The sequence below is a fragment of the Pinus tabuliformis genome, chromosome 4_2 (genome assembly GCF_031772625.1).
Source record: "Pinus tabuliformis cultivar Carrire ecotype Pingquan chromosome 4_2, CPIR1, whole genome shotgun sequence".
Lineage (NCBI taxonomy): Eukaryota > Viridiplantae > Streptophyta > Pinopsida > Pinales > Pinaceae > Pinus > Pinus tabuliformis.
The window spans coordinates 2,766,816-2,786,574 of NC_142304.1; the positions used below are offsets into that span (position 1 = coordinate 2,766,816).

A 19,759-nucleotide genomic window follows, 5' to 3' on the forward strand; every position below is an offset into this window, starting at 1 on the left:
ACAAGAGGGAGCCTGGAGATCCAAATCTGCAAAAAAGATTGAGCACTAATCTAGGGCAGATTTGTTGGATCAGAGCCAAGGCATTTGTATTTTTGTATCTTCTTAGTTGGGCCATTTTCCCAAGACGAGAGACCAAGTAGATTCCGATTCATTTTTAATGAAAAACTGTGATTGCGCAGAAATTTGTTTGTGTCATTTTGATTGAGATCGGTACATTTATTTCCATTGAATTTTATTGTGTTAGGAACCTAGCTGTGCATTTAAATCAATAGATCAATTTTTCTACTAGGAATTTAAGTGTCAGGTGTTAGGTTTGCAAAAATATAACATGGTATCTGACTAGAAACTCTGAAGAAAGTTGATCTCAGAATCACAAAACTTAGAAGCTAGGGTTTGTACAAGATTGTTGGGCTAGGTTCGACCACGATTGTGCAAAGGCAGAAATTCTTTTAGGGGCAAACGAATCGGCCAACATTGAGCTTTTGGTCATGTTACTCACCATTTTGTGGGTGATATCCCTAGGAGATTTTTTTTTCTCCAAGATGGTCCTTAGCAGGAAGCCAACAGCGCCTTGTAGCAACCAACTAGCTCGTTGTGCCATTTCTCCGCCCCCTGAGCCAGCCATGTGGTCCCTCACCCATCTGTCATGATTGTATGTTTGAAGGTGGGCTTCCTGAACCTAATGGTATGCCTTGTCATTTGGTAATTGAGTATTATAGTTTGCTTATCATGAACACTTCTGGGCATGGATTAATGGGAGGATTCAGCAGAAAGAGTGGGCTAGGTCTGTGCTCTTGTCCCATAGACCTCTTTTGGATGTTAACCTTGGACCTTAGTCCCCTGTGATCTCTTTTATTGACCCTTGGGCTTTAGGGATGGTACTACATGGGAAACCCTGATTTTGGTTGCGTGGTCCCGCTCCCTTATCCATATATATTACTCCCTTCCACTCATTATAGTCCCATTCATCCTTTCTCCCACTTGGGTCCACATAGTGTTAGCCTTACCCTTCCTCTTGCCCGCACCTTGGGTCGGGTTTAGAATGATGCCCTGGAGGTTGATACAGTTGGAAAGAAAAGTAAAAGCTTAATTGGCCACAATCAACAGGAAAATGTACCACAAAATGAAAAAGATGGCCAGGACAAACACATTTATCACATGGTCAATACATGAGCTTTACCCCATCATCATGGCCATCACCCTGGTTCCTACAGGCCTTATATGAGCCTCCTTTATCATTCAGGAACCCATGATTGTCCCAACCCTTAGTGGGAAATGAATCATAAAATGCAAAAGGCATATAAAGGTGGAAAAATCAAGGTCGGGGCACCTCATGTACCACGATTTCTCCCTCCTATACATTCTATACCAAAGTGTGGGCTTCCTTTTATTAGCTACCCTTGTACCCAGCATGTGGCCTGCCCATTTCGTTCCCTACTCATTCATCCTTTTATCACATGCCACCACCCTTTAAAGGATGTACTTTGGACATACTATTCCCTTTAGAAATAGAAACCACCTAATAGGATACTTGGTTAACCCCATTTGGAGCTTGGAGACATTAGCACATGCCAAAACCCACTATGGAAGGGCATGGCCATTATGAAGTCCCCACTTGTTGTCCATGGTTTGTAATCTCTTCTACTCGATTTCCTTGATGACTTCTTGTACTGGAAGGCTAGGGGATGCATCAAATCTTATGCGGGATTGTAGATGGTCTCCATTTTGGGTTTCGTCTCCTATACGGGATCCTAACCCTCCAAAGGGCTACATTGGCACACATAGGGTGTGTGTTGAGAGCCATGGGCCTCCACAGTAGTAGACATCACTCCATGGATCCCCAAAGATTTTCAGAGATTGCTCGAGATTCAACTTTTGTACGAGGAAGATGCACATGGTTCACCTTTGCCCAGCCAACCCCACAGTTGTACCATGCACTTGGTAGATGACCCAGGACTTGTATGCTGATGTAGCATCACTTACACCATCATTTGAGTCCTTATAGATGGTCTACATGAATCTTCGACTTACTTGGAGACTCATGAGGTCACTTGTGTGCTCTCACACCCATTGGGAGCACCACATGTTTATTATGTGGAGAACAAGGGGCCAAACCTTTGTCCACTACTTTTGGGAGTCCTATTCATCATTGTGGCACTTATGGACTTCATAAGGCTTCTTAGAAGCCCCATTGACATGTATTATTGATCATTCGACCTCTTGAGAGACTTATTCTTTTGTTTATGAGCTAGTTTGGTGGGTTTGTCACCAAAAGTTAGTCGTTTTGCACATTATTTTATTTTAGGGGCTAATGTAGCCCCAAGTAGCTAAAGTGAACTCATTAGAAGTGTATAAATAGAAGTGATGAGGATTCATTTTAGCATCATCACTTGGATTTGGAACTAGTATCTCTTTATAGATTTTCGCTATCCTTCTTGGAGGACGAATTTTTGGAGCATGGAATGAATTTTGATGTTTGGATAATTTCATGTCTTGGAGCTTCTTGATGGCAACTTTTTGGATGGTTGGATATATTCTTATACATGTAAGTACATTTTAATGCTATTCTTTCTTTCTAATTTTGTCACATATATTGTTGTTGGGATTTCGCTATACTAGGGCTTATTTGTTGCATCCCTTATGCGAAGTTGTGGGACTTTTGTTTCTGGATAGTGAATGCTTCATGTATGGGCCATGTATAATGAACGAATGTTCCGAGCGATGTTTCATTACTGAAATTCATATTGACAAGCAATTTATCTTGCAAAAGGAAGTGTAAAGTCTTTGAAGTTGTTTTTGTTGTTGCCCTAGTGCCAAGCAAAGTTATCTTTGAGGCCTCCTTGACTTAGAAAATTCAAAGGTCCATAGTCATAATTCTAACTGACTCCAATCTCCCCAAAGGATTAGGCACTGGTCCACCAAAAGGTGATCACCATAAACCTATTTTCCTTCTCCCCTTTCTGCTTCTTTAGGTCTAGTCCTCTAGGTCACCTAGGGCATCAATTATCTCACGATATAGCTATCCAAATACTTCGATTTTTAGTCCACAACTACCTTGGTGTGTCCTCAAGAAGCCCTTCAAGTTTCATGAAATTACGACAGTGGGATATTGAGATATCGCAAGCCATAAATCGAAGACCAATTTTTGCCCTTGGTTTCCCTTAGGCTAGAAACCTCACTCGTATCCTTGCATTTCTTTTCATTGAAAATTCATTCCTTGGTCCCTTTCTCCTCCTTGTTTAGGTCAAGACTATCATTGGTGGCTAAACTCCTTCCTCTTGACCTAACCTGGGTGCACTTGGTCTCGTGTGGTCCCATACCTTTGAAAAGACAACTCCTCAAAAACCATTTGGGAAACCAAGTTCAACAAGGATTTTAGGGTTTTGGAAGCTCCTTTACAATTCACACTCCTTAAACCTAGCCCTTAAATCCTCATCCCTTCTAGAAAGTTTTGTACTTTGCTTAAGAAGCAAGCAAGTCCCATTCCCGAGCCTTCCCTAGGAAAGTGTCCTCGAGATCACTTCACACCCATCTTAGTTGATCTATCCATTATACGTGATTCTCTATATATCGAGTATCCTCCCATCGATGAAAGTCCATAAAGAGTAGGAAGATTTAGCTGTGGTGACAATGGACTTTAGCTTCATTGTTGCTCTTGACCTAGCAAGTGCCCCTCTAGGACCCCCTGCTAGTTTGAGCAGTAACATGTTACACAGAGCAGGGCTGATTTTGTTTTCTTTTTTAAGAAGTTGATGGCTGAGTGGCTGACATGCCAACATACCCAACTACCAAACGAGTAAGTTGAAGGAGTCACCTGCTGAAAGGCCAATGATGGCAGTGGAAAGAAATTGAGAGTGGTCGCATGCATGCATGGTCACGACCATCAAAGCACAGGGTGATAAGCGGTTTGGGGAAACAATCAGGCGTGGGTCGCATTGAGTGGAAAAGTGGCGTAGGAAAGGAACGACCTATAGCAAGAGGTGGCACAACGAGGTAGAGTAGCACGAGGAGCAACTGCAGACCGTCGCAGAGACTAGGCATCGGATCAAGGGAAAGGCAGCGGGTTAGGTACATTCGATAGTTGCTAGAGCTGCTCGATTGGCAGCGGGTTAGGTACAATTGATAGCTGCGAGGGCTGCGAAGTTGGCAACAGGTTGCGATAGGAGCAAATCAAGACATTGGTCCAAGGTATTGAGCAGCATGGTCAAGGGAGCGACATTAGTGTGAGGATTCAGTAGAGGGCTTACAAAGAGAAGTGTCAATAGAAGCAAATCGAGATGCTGATAAAGTGCACAATAATGTTGCGGCCCCGTGGACACAAGAGGAAGTCACGCAAGCAAATTACTAGTTGGAAGATTGTTGAGAGAAAATTTAGATAGCGGTGGCAGGTCGTGGTGGTGGCTGGATTGAGCCTAGATTGGCTAACTAACATGGTGAAAGGGTCGAGTCACACCAAGCTAACAATCACACATTGTAGACACCGCATCTATGTGTAGGAGACAACGATTCGATAATAGTTGCAAAGTGGATTGAGGAGTTGGGACTTCGGCTATGTGCAACAGGCTGAAGAAGTAGCAGAATGAGGTGCGTGCAGGTGTTCAAAGTCGTCAGAGTAGTCGCCAGCGAAAGATGTCAGGTTATCAGGACGTGTGCAAGCTGCTATAGAAAAGCAACTTGTAAATCGTGGAGAAAGGCTGTTAACCAGCTTGTGTAGTGCCACTGACAACCGAAGGTTGATTGTAGGTCATGTGAGATGCAAAGGATGTGCAAGTCTACCACAGTTAGGTTAGCACAATAGTTGTGGGGAACAACCATAGCACAAGATCATAGGATAGTGTATCAGGCTGAGAGTCTGATGTGGATAGCTGTGGGATGTTGTGGACAAGGAGTTGTTGGGAAGGGGATTTGCCGTGACAGAGTGTGAATAGAAGTTTCTAGCAGGGTTTGGCCGACTGAACTAGGTACGAAGGATAGTACCAGCAGCCAACAGGATTGGTGGAGGTCAGTCCTCAGAGGGAGATAGGGAGACTATACCAGTTGAGGGAATTGGTAGCAAAGTTCATGGGTGTCTCAAAGGACCGAGACATACCCATAGCAGTGTTAGAAGGACTTAACACAAGAGTAATGGCAAGAAGCATTATAGTGACAGAGAATAAGGAGTGGGAGGCTTCGAGGGTTGAACAACTCAGAGGGAGTCAACCTCTTAAGGTTCAGGTAGGGGGGAGCAACCGACAGATTCCACCAAGTCTATAAAGAACTCTTGGTACTTAGGAAAAAGCACATATTGGTATGTTGGCTTATTGAGCTAAAAGGAACTTAGGAAAAGTAAAGTAATTTACTTTAGTGATTTTATTTTAATCCTGGCCATCAATCTCAAGTGAGGCAGGATCTAATCTCTGTTGTTAATCACTTTGAGATTAGGGTTAGAGGTAGGGATTTAACTCAATGTAAATTTATAAAAAGAAAAGCCAGGGAGAGGGAGAAGACACACCATACAACGAAACTAGCCTCAAGAGGAGGAGTGTGATACTTCAGAGTGCCGAGTCCGAGGAAGTATAGGAGGGAGCTTGTAGATCTAGATCTGCCAAGGAAATCGAGCACCAATCTAGGGAAGATCTGTTGGATCAAATCTAAGGCATTTGCATTTTTGTACTTTTTCAATTAGACCATTTTCCCAGGGCGAGAGCCCGAGTAGGTTTTGATTCATTTTCAATGAAGAACTGTGATTGGGAAAAACATTGTTTGTGTCATTGTCATTGATATTGGTATATTTGTTGCCACTGAATTTTATTGTGTTAGGAACCTAGTTGTGCGTTAAATCAGTAGATCAATTTTTCTGCTAGGAATTTAAGTGTCGGGTGCTAGGTTTGTAGAAATCTAACATCCTGCATATTTATGCAGCTAAAAGAATGAAAGAGCATAACTTGGCCACAATGAAAGAAAAAGAATTGTCAAAATCCAAAAGATGGTCGGAACATAAGTTAGTGCGTGAGAAAAAGCGTGGCATGAGCTCTACCCCTCTCATTAGTCATCACCTGGTTCTTGAACGCTGATGCTTAATCTGTCAAAAGGAACCCTTGCATGTCCCAACTCAAATGAGCGATAAAGTGCCTCATCTTAAGGGGTAAAACGGAAACCAATGTTTTAAAACTCCGACTCGGGGTCGGCTCCGACTCCGACTTCGTCTCAGTATCGACTCGGCCCGTTTGATTTCAGTGACTCAGTCGTTGTAAAAAATACATTAAATATTTTTTTATTTAGAAAAGACATAATTTTAAAGATTTTCATTCATGTTTCCAAACACAAAGCATCAGAATATAGAGAAAGACAACATATGATCAAAGTAGGCTCATGAATATATCCATTATATCAAAATGGCACCCACTGCACTGTCCAATACATACTTGATATAGAGATCAAAACAAAAACACATAACCAAGGAGGCTCTAAATGGTCTCTACAACAAAAATAAATTGTAAAACTTCACTAGTCACTAGTACTACTGGCTATTGCTAGAGAAGCCAACATCATCTGGCTCAAACTTTGAATCAGAGTCAGACAGGGAAACCCATGGCTCCTCCTCCTCCTCATCACCATCTCCAACTGTAGAAGTAGTAGCACTAGCAGGTGCAACAACTGCATGCTGAGATAGACAAGATATGCGCTTCCGTCGTGGCTGAGTAGAGGAAGTGCCTGTAATTGAAGGACTCGGGGTTGGGCCTGGTACAAGTGGATCTGCATTCAACTGAACATTATGTTCAACTAATGCCTTCGTCTGTAAATCCAAATCAATACCAATATACTTGTCATAATCAAACTCTGTTGGATGACTCTCCACTACCCAATATGATGTTGGATCAATATCTTCCAACACAATGGGATCTGTATTAGGTCTTTTGTTCAGCAATTGGTTGCGTCTTAGCCGGAGGTTGTATTGGACATAAACTAGATCATTTAACTGTTTTTGTTCCAAACGATTTCTCTTCTTCGTGTGAATCCTCTCAAAGACAGACCAATTGTGCTCACACTCAGTAGCACTGCAAGTTTGACTCAAAATACGGATCGCAAACTTCTACAATTGAGGACAATGGCTACCAAATGCCTCCCACCATTGTGTTACAAAAAACATAATTGTGTAATGAGTTAGTTGAACAAATTATATCCAACTTTCAAATTATAAACAATTTAACAAAATAAGAATTTGAAAATTGAAATTGTTTGTTTACTTGGCTCATCTGCTTCCCTTGAAATCCTTATTAGGTTCTTGCCAAAGGTACTTGTGGCTCTGCTGAAACAAGTGATATGTCGGTGTATCTCTAGTTGATCACTCTCCTTAGGGACCATGCGGTCAATGCAACCAATCAATCCATCTCTAACCTCCCCAGTCAAAGCTTCTGCATCCAAAGCTTTATAATGATACCTTGGGTTTAGAAAAAACCCAGCTGCATGTATATGGCGATGGAGTTGATTGTTCCATCTTTGATCAATGATTTCACAAATGGGACCATACTTAGCCACTGTATCCTTGTATACTGCCTTTACTTGCTCCTTTGCTTGATCCATAGCCTCATAAATGAAGTCCATAGCCAATCTTTCCCCATCCACTAACCGCAACACCTTAACCAGTGGCTCAACAACCTTCACAATCTATGCTGCCCTTTTCCAAAATATTTCTTCATTAACTTTCTTTTCACATCTTTGCCATCCTGTTTGCGAGACCATTAACATTCATTCCATTCATCACTGGAAAACACCCTTTGCAAGTTTCTATGTTGGGAAAGCATAGATTGCAATGTCAAAAAATGAGTTGCAAATCTAGTGATGACAGGCCTAATAATATCCTTGCCCCCTGTGTGTTTCCTCATCAGGCTCAAAATCCATGAGTGATTGTAGATATATTTTGTTATGCTTTTGGCATGCTCTACAGTGTTCTTGACCCAATCTATTTTGCCAATATCCTCAAGCATGAGGTCTATGCAATGTTCAGCACATGGGGTCCACAAGATGGTTTTGTGTTTTTCCTCTAACATTTTACTAGCAAGAACATAGTTAGAGGCTAAGTCACCGGATTCGCCGTATTTAATCCTTTAAATTCGAAATTCGCCGTATTTAATCCTCATTCGAATTTGTTCGATAAAATTCGCCATTAAAATTCGCGTATTCGAATTTCGAATTTCTGTCGATTAAATTCGCCATTAAAATCGATGAAATTCGTTGAGATGCGTTAAAATTCGTTTTTTTCGGGCCGGGGGTATGCGTGCTGCTGTTTTAGCTTAGGTTTCAATGTTCATTGGTTTCGTTGTTGTTTCCATCGCTGCCGCATACGCACGACAGAGACGCAGACGCACGACAGAGACCACGGACACCTTGACGGGCTCGGGCTAGGGTTTCATTGCCGCCGCAGACGCCATAGAGTCTAGACTACAGTCTACAGACTACACCTTGAAGGCTTGACGGGCTCGGGTTTTTCTAGAAACAAAGAAAACTGCCGCGTGCTGTCAGCTGTGCCTGAGGCTGTAACTTGTAAGTTTTTCGGTTTCCGTCTTACTGGAGTTCTAATTTGCATTTCCTCACAAACTATTCCCATTCTTACCAGCCATCCTTACAATCTACCCCACTCATTGACAGTCAATACACTAAGCATAGAATTCGCTGCGCCTATGTCCCTTTTCCTCACCAAATGATTAACAAGAAAATTTGTTTTTGATCCATTCGCTCACATTGGAACATCATCTTCAGACGACTCTTCCAATGTTTAGAAACAAAGTAAAGGTTTGCATCAACATTTAATTGATGTCAACAATGACAACAATAATGGCTAATGCTAATAATGAGTAATCCTATAATTAAACCAAAAACAAGACAAAATATTGAAACCAGTGAACCACTATGATCTATCGCAGTGGACGTGTTCATCTGCTACTCTAAATTCACTTGAAGTGGCACTTTTCAGTGAATTGAAAGATTTAGTGCAACCACCTCAAGAATGCATCAGTCCATACACTTCTCCCTCTATGCTTGATTACCATATAGAACAAATATATAATATAAATCAGTTGTTCATATGCATGAATCTCTGTGACCAGCGAGCTAACAATGTATATAGGCACTTGCATAACAGCCATGTCTTCCAATGGACCTGTAAACAAAAAGGAACCGCTACAAGATGTATCAATATACTCCTGGAGTGGGCTGATATAGCTGTTGTCTAGATCTGGAAATTGCATTAAATTGGCATAATTATCAATCTAGTCTATGTTATTTGTCCTTTGGACAGTTGTCCCTTCACCTTGTGGATGGCTGAAAATGCTAATTTTTTCTTCACACAAAGGGCTGCAATCTGTAAATCAGATCTGAAGTTGTCACTTTCAACCAATTTCTTCACCAGATCTACAATGATTGGGCTTACTGGAAGGCTGAAGATACCAATATTGTTGCTCAGATCTGCAAATTCCAAAGGAGCTTCAATCTCTTCTTTGTTGCCATCTATTTTCAAATCTATAATATTGTCCATTGTTTGGACTAGATCACCATCACCAAGATTGTGCATTGTGAATTCTTCATTGTCCAGCTGCACATTATCATGGATCTGATTCTTTGGACTGAGATCATCATGTGCAAGTTCTATGATCTATTCATTGTCTGAAAGATGCATAAACCTGTATGGGACTACTTTAATGTCTACAAAACATTAGATAAAAATACAACTTGTAATATACTTGTAAATTTGTAATATACTTGTCCTTTAAAGAGCTGCTACAGCCTTGAGCCTACAGCCTACAGGCCAATAGAAGACTGCAATTCATTCCCTTTATGACTGGTGGTAAATTGGTAATGGACAGATCTGAAATGGACTGATCTGGAGATGTTTGTGTGACCAAATAAACTGCTGTAGCTCCGAATAATATGGTTCCAAAAAATAAACTAGAGATCTGAATCAAATAACCAGTGGTCCCCCTTCAAATTCAGACTCTCCTTGATCAGAAATCTGATTCATTAATGACACCAATGGACAGAGCTGGAAATGTTTTTGAAACCAATTCTGCTCCTTCAATTAAGCTGCTACAGGCCAATAAACTGATTCGTTTAGTGCTGAACATATGTCACAAAGATGCCACTGTTAAGTTAGATCAAACCTCTGTAATTTTATGTCAAGCCACTGTAATAAATTATAATGATATCAGCCCAGTTGAAACTTGAGTCTGCAGTTAACAAAATGTTTTAGTGGGCTGAAGCCTGAGAGTACCCAAAGGACAATTTCTGCTCCACTTTTTCTAGGCTCTAGGCTCTAATTATGTTCTCACTGTGTTGAAGGCTGAAGCCTGATTTGGCTGTGTTGAAGATGACTAACGAAAATGTAATTTCAAAAAAAATTGCAGGCATTTCAGACATTGAAGTGTCAGACATTTCAGACTTCTAAATTCCAATGGCACCCCCAAAGTCAACTGCTGTAGCTTGGAATTTTATCCAAAAAGATGGTTCTAATCTTTCATGTCAGCTGTGTGGACATAATTTCAAGGGCACTTTGACTAGAGCAGTGGATCACCTTCTCGGTATTACCAATGGAAGTGGAGGTGGTGTTGAAGCCTGCACTAAGATCACTGATGAACAAAAAGCCAAAGTGGAGAAAGACCATTCCAGTTCACAGATGCAAAGGCAGAAAAGGGTGAATAAGAAGCAGCGAATTGAGAGGGAGATTGCCATGTCTTCCTCCACCATTAATTCAGTTTCAAACATTGGTGGATCTAGTTCTACAGTTCCTCAAGCAAAAACAGGTGGGCCGAAAACATTAAATCAATTCTGGAAACCTGTTGAGAAACAGGAAGTTGATGACGCTGTTGCTGAGTATTTTTATGCATGTGCAATTCCCTTTAATGTGGCGAGGAGTCCATATTTTAAAAATGTAATTAAAAAGGCCATTGATTTTGGGAAGGGCTATGTTCCTCCTGGATCTGAAGCTTTAAGGACAACTTTGCTAAACAGAGCGAAAGACAGAGTGACAGAAAAGTTGGCTGATATTAAAGAGTCCTGGAAGCTTACAGGATGCACAATTTTGAGTGATGGTTGGTCAGATTTGTGTCATCGCCCATTGATCAATGTGCTTGTTTATTGTCCTCAAGGGGTAGTTTTCTTGAAGGCAGTGAATGCAATGGATCAAGTGAAAACATCAGAATTCATTTTTGGAATTTTGGATGAAGCGATTCAAGAAGTTGGGGTGGAAAATGTTGTCCATGTTGTTACAGATAATGCATCAAATTGTGTTGGTGCAGGGAAGCTGATTATGGAAAAATATGGGCAGATTTATTGGACCCCTTGTGCAGCTCATTGCTTGGATTTAATGTTGCATGACTTAGCCAAATTTCCTTGGGTCAATGAAACAATCCGAAGAGCCAAATCAATTTCAAACTTCATCATCAACCATCGTCTCACTTTGAGCATATACAGGAAGAATGCATCAAAAGAGTTGTTGAGGCCTTGTGATACAAGGTTTTCCACTTTTTATATTACTCTGAAAAGAGTTGTTGAGGAAAAAGCGAGCCTAAGAGCTGTTTTTTGCAGCACTGAGTGGGAGAGATCTACTCTCTCAAAAGAAACTAAGGGGAGAAATGTTGAACAAATAGTGCTCAATAATGGCTTTTGGGAAAATGCAAACAAGGTTTTAAAAATTTGTGGCCCAATTGTTAATGTGCTCCGCATGGTTGATGGTGACAAACCTTGTATGGGTTTTGTTTATGAAAGCCTTGATCGTTGCAAAGAGGCCATTGCAACTGCTTTTGATAATGTGGAAGCTGATTACAAGGAGATATGGGATTTAATTGATCATAGATGGAAGATGATGCATAGTCCATTACACGCAGCAGCATGCTATTTGGACCCTAGATTGTTTGGGTTGCCAAGACATAGGGACGAAGAAATCATGAATGGACTTATCCAATCTATTGAGAAGCTAAATCCAGATCCAGAGATTGCAGGTTTGATCAGAAGTCAGTTGAGAGCATACAGGTAAATGTCTTGCAATTATATTCCTTTGCATGCAATTATATGAATCTTGTTGTTAATGTCTTGCAATTATATGAATCTTGTTGTATATGAACTGATTGAGACTCTCAACTTGAATGCATACAGGTTAGAAGAAGGATTATTTGGAACAGTATCAGCAAAGTATGATAGGAGCAGAAGTGATCCAACACTATGGTGGGAATGGTATGGTTCAGGGGCACCAGAATTGCAAAATTTTGCAATGCGTATCTTAAGCCAAGGAACAAGTGCATCAGCATGTGAAAGGAATTGGAGTTCCTTTGACCACATTCATTCCAAAAAAAGAAATAGATTGTCATCTCAAAAATTAGAAGATCTTGTTTATGTTCGTAGTAATTTGCAGTTGGCATTGAAGAATGTGGCTAAAGAGTCATCCAATTCTTCTACTCCGTGGATCGATCCTGTTCCAAATGCAACAATGGATGATGCTGATTTGTACATTGACAGTGACAGGGAATTCGCTGATGAATCTGGTGCTGAAGCATCTAGCGGATTCATATCTCATACTGCTCTTGATGACATAGAACTTTTTGATATAACAAGTGGGCAACAGGAACGTCAAGAATAAAACTTGTGTTCCTGTTTTAGAGTTCTAGTTTAGTTTTTGCATGAACAATTTGCTAGAGCCTAAAACTGCCAAGCTAGCTGCTACTTTAAAGTTTAAAGTTTAAACTCTCTTTTTATCTAATGTGGAAGCTGTTCACTCTTATTTGATGACTGTTTACTGTTCTATTCGCTTTGATGGTTACATGGTACATCATATTTTGGTTGGTGATCAAATGGTATCTTTTAGAAATTTTCATTATTTCTTTGTCAATATGGTTGACTCATTAGCAATTTTCATGTGCTACATAACTTGCTGATTTTTCCTATACATTTCAAGCTTTTCATCGAATTATGCTTTGACTCCATTATTAATATAATTTCTAACAATAAGATAGTCTTTATAAGTGTATAAATCTGCCCTCTATCTTTAATATACATTTTTTTTTCGAATTTCTATATGTCGAATTTTATGTCGAATTTTATCGACAAAATTTGAGTTGCCGAACTTTATTCGAATTTCAAGGTCCTCGAACTCGAACTCGAACTCGAACCTGGTGACTTAGGTTAGAGGCATTATCTCTGATGATTTGAACAACATTAGCCACCCCCACCTCTTCAACAACCTCATCCAAAAGCTGAAACAACAAGTGTGCATCTTTCACCCTATTAGATGCATCAACTGATTTTAGAAACATGGTTCCCTGTGGGCAAAAGATAAGAAAGTTTATGATGGTACGGTTACTTTGATAAGTCTATCCATCTGACATGATGGTACATCCTGTTTTTTCCCATGAGCTTTTGAAATCTTTCAAATATTCATCAATGGAGGAAACTTCTTTTTGCAAAAGAGATCCCCTTAACTCATGCATAGTAGGGCCTTTGAAGCCCTTTCCAGCAGCAAATATGGCATCAAACATAGGTTCATAATATGGTGAATGAGAAGCATTGAAGGGGATATCAACATCATACCACCATCTAGCTATGTAATCATAGACTGTCTCTCTCAATTCTTTCTTCCAATAGTCATCTAAAGTGGGTTGCATATGACCTCTATTAGCTTGAGGACCATGTGCACTATCTGAGGGAGAGGAGGGTGTGAAATAACTTTTGATATCACACTTCTTTTTCATTTTACCCTTACCATTTTCTTGAATAGACTCCAAAGAGAGAGGAACGTAGCGAAGGGGTTGGATGCATCAGTGCAAGGGATAGATGAAGAGCCCTCATAATCAAAATTGGGGTTGGCAACCATCATTTGTTTTATACTCCTCTTCCTCCCAATTTCAGCCTCTATTCCTTTTTGCCTAGCTTTTTCTTGCTCAAACTTCTCAAAGTTATCTAGCAACAACTTCCTAATCTCCCCAATTTGTGCTGATAGTGCTTCACATGGATTGATTTGGCCTCTAACACCAACCAAGTGTTGTTTCAGCCTATGAATGCCCCATCCACCCCCCTTAATTTTTCTATGACAATGCATCTAATTATCAATCATTTCAGCATATGCCCAAGCAACATCTTTCATTCTAGGAGCCATTTTCTAATATTTGGACTTGGAAATGAAAGGAAAAAATCTGAAAATGAAAAAAAAATGCTTCAATGTTCATTTCTTTTACAAAAATTACTCTTTTCAATTTCCAGATTTGCACAAAAACAAAAACAAGCGAAAATAGATTTTAGAAGTGAAAAAAAAATACCTCTAGGCACAAATTGCCTCAATGCTGCTCCAATGGCTGTCCAAGAAGCTCCTCACCACTGCTCCAATGATTGCCTAAGACTCCCCACTACTACTCCAAAAACAAACTCCACAACTCTTCACAAACTCCTCACAAATTCTCACACAAATGCAATGAGATAGCTGTGAGGAAATGTGAGGGGGTTGGGTAGCTTTTATAGGCTTGGTAGAGGTAAATGGCCTTAAATATAACCTAAAGACAAATTAGAATTAAGTTTGGGGTCCGTTTTTCCCTCCAAAATACATCGTTGGGCATTGTTGGCTGGTTTGTTACCAAACCGGCTTTGACGATGACTGGCTCGGTAGCAAACCAACCACTGGACTTGTTTTTTGCCAAGCCGGACTGACCAAGGGTATGGCTCGGTCAGCTCGGCCGAATCTGAGCCGGCTCAGCCATTTTTTAAAACACCGAGTAAAATAAATGCTATATCATAAAGAGTAAACTTTGATCCTTAAGCTATGCACCAAAATAAAAAACATTATAAAAAAGAAGTAAAAGACGCATCAGATGGGTGGAAAAAGTGAACCAAAAGGGGTAACTCATGCCTCCACGATTGCTCCCTCCATTACATCTATACACTTGGGATGTGGACTCTCATTAACTGGTCCCCTGACCATGGAACTTGACCATGAAGTGCTTCCCCTCCATTGCCACCTACTCTCACTAACACCTATGGTTTAAAGGGTTGACCTTCGAAATTCCACCTCCCATTAGGGTTTGGAAGCGCCAAATAGGGTTTGACTACTTAGCCACCCCAACAAAAGTTGGGAACACTTTTACAAGACTTGGTCTAGTTAGATATTTGAAGGTGGTCTCGATTTGAAGTATTAATATTCCGTTAACACTTAAGTATGGTACGCTTAGATGCATTTATGATTTTAGTTTCTAATGAGTGGTTGCTTTTGCTTTAGTTTGAGATGGTTGTGCCAAGTGGGATAGACTAGTTGAGGCCTTGAGGGTACCCTACTCCACATGATGGCTAGGCCATATTATTATACTCCCGAATAGCATGCTGATTTGATAGATGCAACATTGCCCCTTTATAACAGAGCGTTGGGCACTTTGGTTATTTGAGCAATTGATGGATATACTAGAGCCAACGTTGCATGATGTTCCACCCCCCAAGGATCCAAGGTTGGAACCGCGTCCCATATGAATCCTTGGGCGACCCTCGGCGAAACCGCGGATCCAATATCGCCGTTTTGAGGCGATTCCTAGAAATCCGAAATTGCACGAGCCCGATTCGCGGTTCAGGATTCCCGGTCCGCGAATTCGGAAAAGGATCCGCCGCAGATTCGTGGAGGTTCAGGCATGGATTTGTGTGGATGGCCAGCGGATCCAGAGGAAGATGGGTGGTTCCGTGGGGTTCTAATTTTTATTTTTTATTTTTTCTTTAACTTAAGTTGGGTTGGGGCTTCTTGGACACTCCCAAGGTGCTCCCTTGATGCTCCTTAGATGCTTCTTAGATGATCCCTCGTGGTAATGCTAAATTCTTAAAGTAAAAGAATGACTTAAATTTTTAACATTACCATGAAATGACTCAGGATGTTTGAGAGTGGTTCCAGCCTCATTAGACTTCATATGGAGAAAATAGAATTTCATATCCTATTCAAATTCCAACAGACTTAATAGTTTTCAAGAATTTAGGATCAATGAGATTGTGGCATTTCATTGTATTATATCATGTATGAGGGTACGTGATTGTCATTTAATCAAGAGCACCAAGCCCTATATGTGCTCATGTACCCTAGTGTTGGTGGTGTTAATTGTTGAACTCCTTTTCATGGCCTTAGCAAAAAATTACCTTTCAATCAAGTCAAAATAATTGATCAAGCATGATAAGCTTTTTCCACCATATTTTAAGGCTTGGATTAGGTAGTTTGATCAAAATTGGGCAATGTTGACTAATATCCCTGGGCAATCGAGGTAGAGGCAAAGGTGAGACAAGAGGATAAGATTCTAGATTCTAGATGGTTGATGCTTCAATAATTAATCATTGATGTACAATGGATGCCATATCTATCTCGATTTACGTACAAATATGCATGTTTTCTTATCTTCTACAACTAATTTGGAATTTTGGATTTTTTTAAAAATAAATGCAAATATATATATATAGTAGACACTTTCGAGACACTTCACTTCCTAGAATTTTCGGAAATGACGCTTCCGTGTATTCGCCTCCAAAAAACATAGTGTATATATATATATATATATATATATAGACACTTTCGAGACACTTCATTCCCTAGAATTTTGGGAAATGACACTTCCGCGTATCCGCTTCCAAAAAACATAGTAGACACTTTCGAGACACTTCACTTCCTAGAATTTTGGGAAATGACGCTTTCGCATATCCGCTTCCAAAAAACATCCCCGCTTCATGAAACATTGACCATATCACCTATAGATGACAAAAAACTAAGCTTCTCTTGCTTGGCATGGAGGATTCTTGATAATGTACTAGTGGACCCAGCATGCCCCTAGGTTGGCCTTGACACTACTTGATAAGCATGCCTTGATCCCAAGCTCAAACGAGGATGGTGATCTCCCCGGATGATTAAGGAGGGCTTGTTGCACCTGATGCAGCCCCAACACTAGAGAGAGGAGCACTACATTGTCTACTTGGCACCCGTGGAGATGATGCAAGGCACCCATAGCGAGATTTTGGATACATGGAGATGCTTTGAGGCTTGATTTGAGGATTTTAACTCAAATGGAGGATGATGATGATTGGAGACCTTTGTATCCCTTCCAGTGCATTGATGGACCATTTTAAGCCTTAAAAGGGCATGACATCATCCTTTTTAGAGGCTTACAACTCACATGTGGGATTTTATTGGCATATTTTGTTATTGAGCTAGTGGGTTGGCTTGTAACACAGTTTTACTTTGTGTCTAGTAAAAAAATCAAACTTTTGTAAGGGCTTTAGCCTTTATCAATAATTAGAGGTGATAGACCTCATATAGGTAGAGGATCACCTCTATCATTTGTTCATCATCACATTTGTGGATTTCGACCTCTCTAGAAGAGACTTGACTTGCTTTGTTGTACTTCGCTGCTTGTGGAGATATGATCTTATGTGGATTTTGGCTATTGGTGACTAGTTTTTGTTGTGGAGACATAATTTTGGGACTGAAATAAGGCATGTTCTTGTATATATTGTGAGTATTTTTGTTGAATATCTTTTATGGTTTTTTATTTATTAGAATATTGCTAGGGTTTCTCTTTTCCTTGTCTAAATGCATATGTTTACATGAAATCCTTGGTAATTATGGCATGCTAAATCTTTTATCCTTGAACTCCCAAGAAAACCTCCTAGAGAGCATTTTTGTAGTGAATTTCTCCCTTCATAAAATGGTAGCCAGGGTTAGGAAGTGAAAACTAGGGTTTTCCCCTTTACTCCCTTCAAATATTTGATATGTTCATGGTTAAAATTCCTAAAGCTCTATCACCTAATTAAGGAAAAGGTACTGGCATCCCTCTTGATGAGCTAAACCTATAAAAATCTATCTTTTACCGCTCTTTTTCCTATTTTCATCCCTTCAAGGCAAGCTGTTAGGGCCAAGGAAAGTGTCAAATTCAACTAGGGCTTGCTATAAGACAACATTGGAGCTACTTTGGATGATTTTCACCTTGCTAACTCAAAATATATCCTTTGGTGAAAATTACTTAATTAAGGTTGATGTCATCAACCCTAGTCAATTTAGGTCTCTTTAAAACCCTAGTTCAACAAAAGGGTTCAACTTAGGGCTATTTGAAGGTTTATCACTCCATTTTTTAATCATATCTTTCAAAGCAAACCTTTTCTCTGTGCTTGCATGCCTAGACTTACCATTGTTGAAATACATCTTGAAACCCTAGGCTTTAAGTGCCATTTCCTAAGCTTCTTGATAGGTATGTTGTTCCTTTATACAAAGAATTATGCCTGGGTTCCAAGTGAGAAGTGACGTTTGATCAAGCATCTTAAACATCACCTCGATCATAACAACATAGAATATCTTTGGGTGATCTATACTGGAAAGCCTCTCGTGTGGTGAAATTACTCTAAAGAGCAAGAGGTGGAGTGCTAAGGTGACAGTGGAGGCCACTTCATTCTTGCGTTAGGGTGTAGCCCTTTTCCTTGTGAAGCCTCTCACAAGGCCTGCTAAATTTTGAGGCAACATCTTTGGCACCATTGCCAAGGAGGATTTGAGTCAACCTCCTCATTATCTGAAGATTGAGCTTCACTAAATTTGAAGAGAATATTTCAAAATGACAACATAGATTATCTTATGGCAATTCTTGAAAGAAATCCTATTATCTCCCCTAGTAGTTCTTCTAACAATACCATAGCTCCAAGAAAGAAAAGAACTACTTGTAAAACAACCACTGACGCTACCACATCTCTTCTGCTTCAAAAGACTCTCGTGGTTAGAATCCTATTCATGGATACAACTACAACTAACACCATGAACAAATCCTTGATCATTGCAACATTCAAGCCATTGGATATGAGTAAATTCCTTGGTGCTCCCCATTTACTTCCTGAGAAATATGAGGAATGGTTTACCCAAATTCAAAGTTACTAATGCTATTATTGTTGAGAAATGTATGCATGAGTTCTATTGGGTTGTTAGTGCTAGGCTAGTCCAAGATGAGGATATGGTTATGATTCTTTTTGCTTTGACCTTAGAAGGAAGTGCCAAACATTGGTACCTTAGTTGGCCCCAAGGTAGTCTTACTAATTGGGATACCTTTCACCGAGCCTTTAACAAAAGATTGACAATGGTCAAAGAGGGCATTTTGCTCCTTAACAAATTTTAAGAGGCTAGGAAAACTAACAATGAAAATGTTAGAGAGTTTGTGCAGTGGTTTGATAATCTACTCAAGGAAGTTCCTAGTACATACAGACCAACTGATGATACCAATGTTGCACAAAGCGGGGACGTTTTTTGGAAGTGGGGATGCGGAAGCGTCATTTCCCAAAAATTTAGGAAGCAAAGCGTCTACTATATATATATATATATATATATATATATATATATATTTTAAAAACATCCAAAATACCAAATTAGTTGTAGAAGACATGAAAACATGCATATTTTTACATAAATCAATAGATATGACATCCATTGTACATCAATGATTAATTATTCCAAAATCAACCATCTAGAATCTAGATTCCTCTTCTCTTGTCTAGCTTTTGCCTCTACTATGATTCTCTAGGGATACTAGTCAATATTTCCCAATTTTGATCAAGCGGCCTAATCCAAGCCTTATATTATGGTAGAGAAAGCTTAACATGCTTGATCAATGATTTTGACTTGAGTGAAGGGTACATTTTTGCTAACTCCATGACAAAGAAGTCTAGCAATCAACAACACCAACACTGGGGTACATATAGGGCTCGGTGCTCTTGATTAAATGCCAATCACATGCCCTCATACATGATATAATCC

General features: G+C 40.0%; 2 protein-coding genes across 3 annotated transcripts in view; both read left to right on the top strand.

The window, feature by feature from the left end:
* The window catches only part of HCF173 (high chlorophyll fluorescence phenotype 173), a 147,529-nt gene that overhangs the window by 105,635 nt on the left and 22,135 nt on the right, over nucleotides 1-19,759 (top strand). The window lies entirely within an intron of this gene.
* LOC149168094 (uncharacterized) lies at nucleotides 10,211-12,748 on the top strand. The gene is made up of 2 exons (XM_089426882.1): nucleotides 10,211-12,003; nucleotides 12,127-12,748. Exons 1-2 carry the CDS (start codon nucleotides 10,427-10,429, stop codon nucleotides 12,605-12,607), a joined length of 2,058 nt encoding a protein of 685 aa, XP_089283008.1. The 5' UTR covers nucleotides 10,211-10,426; the 3' UTR covers nucleotides 12,608-12,748.

Excerpts from the sequence above, each read along its gene's own strand:
- LOC149168094 (XM_089426882.1), top strand. The coding sequence starts at position 10,427 with ATGGCACCCCCAAAGTCAACTGCTGTAGCTTGGAATTTTATCCAAAAA. Across the intron at positions 12,004-12,126 it reads AGTCAGTTGAGAGCATACAG|GTTAGAAGAAGGATTATTTG; the intron begins GTAAATGTCTTG and ends GAATGCATACAG.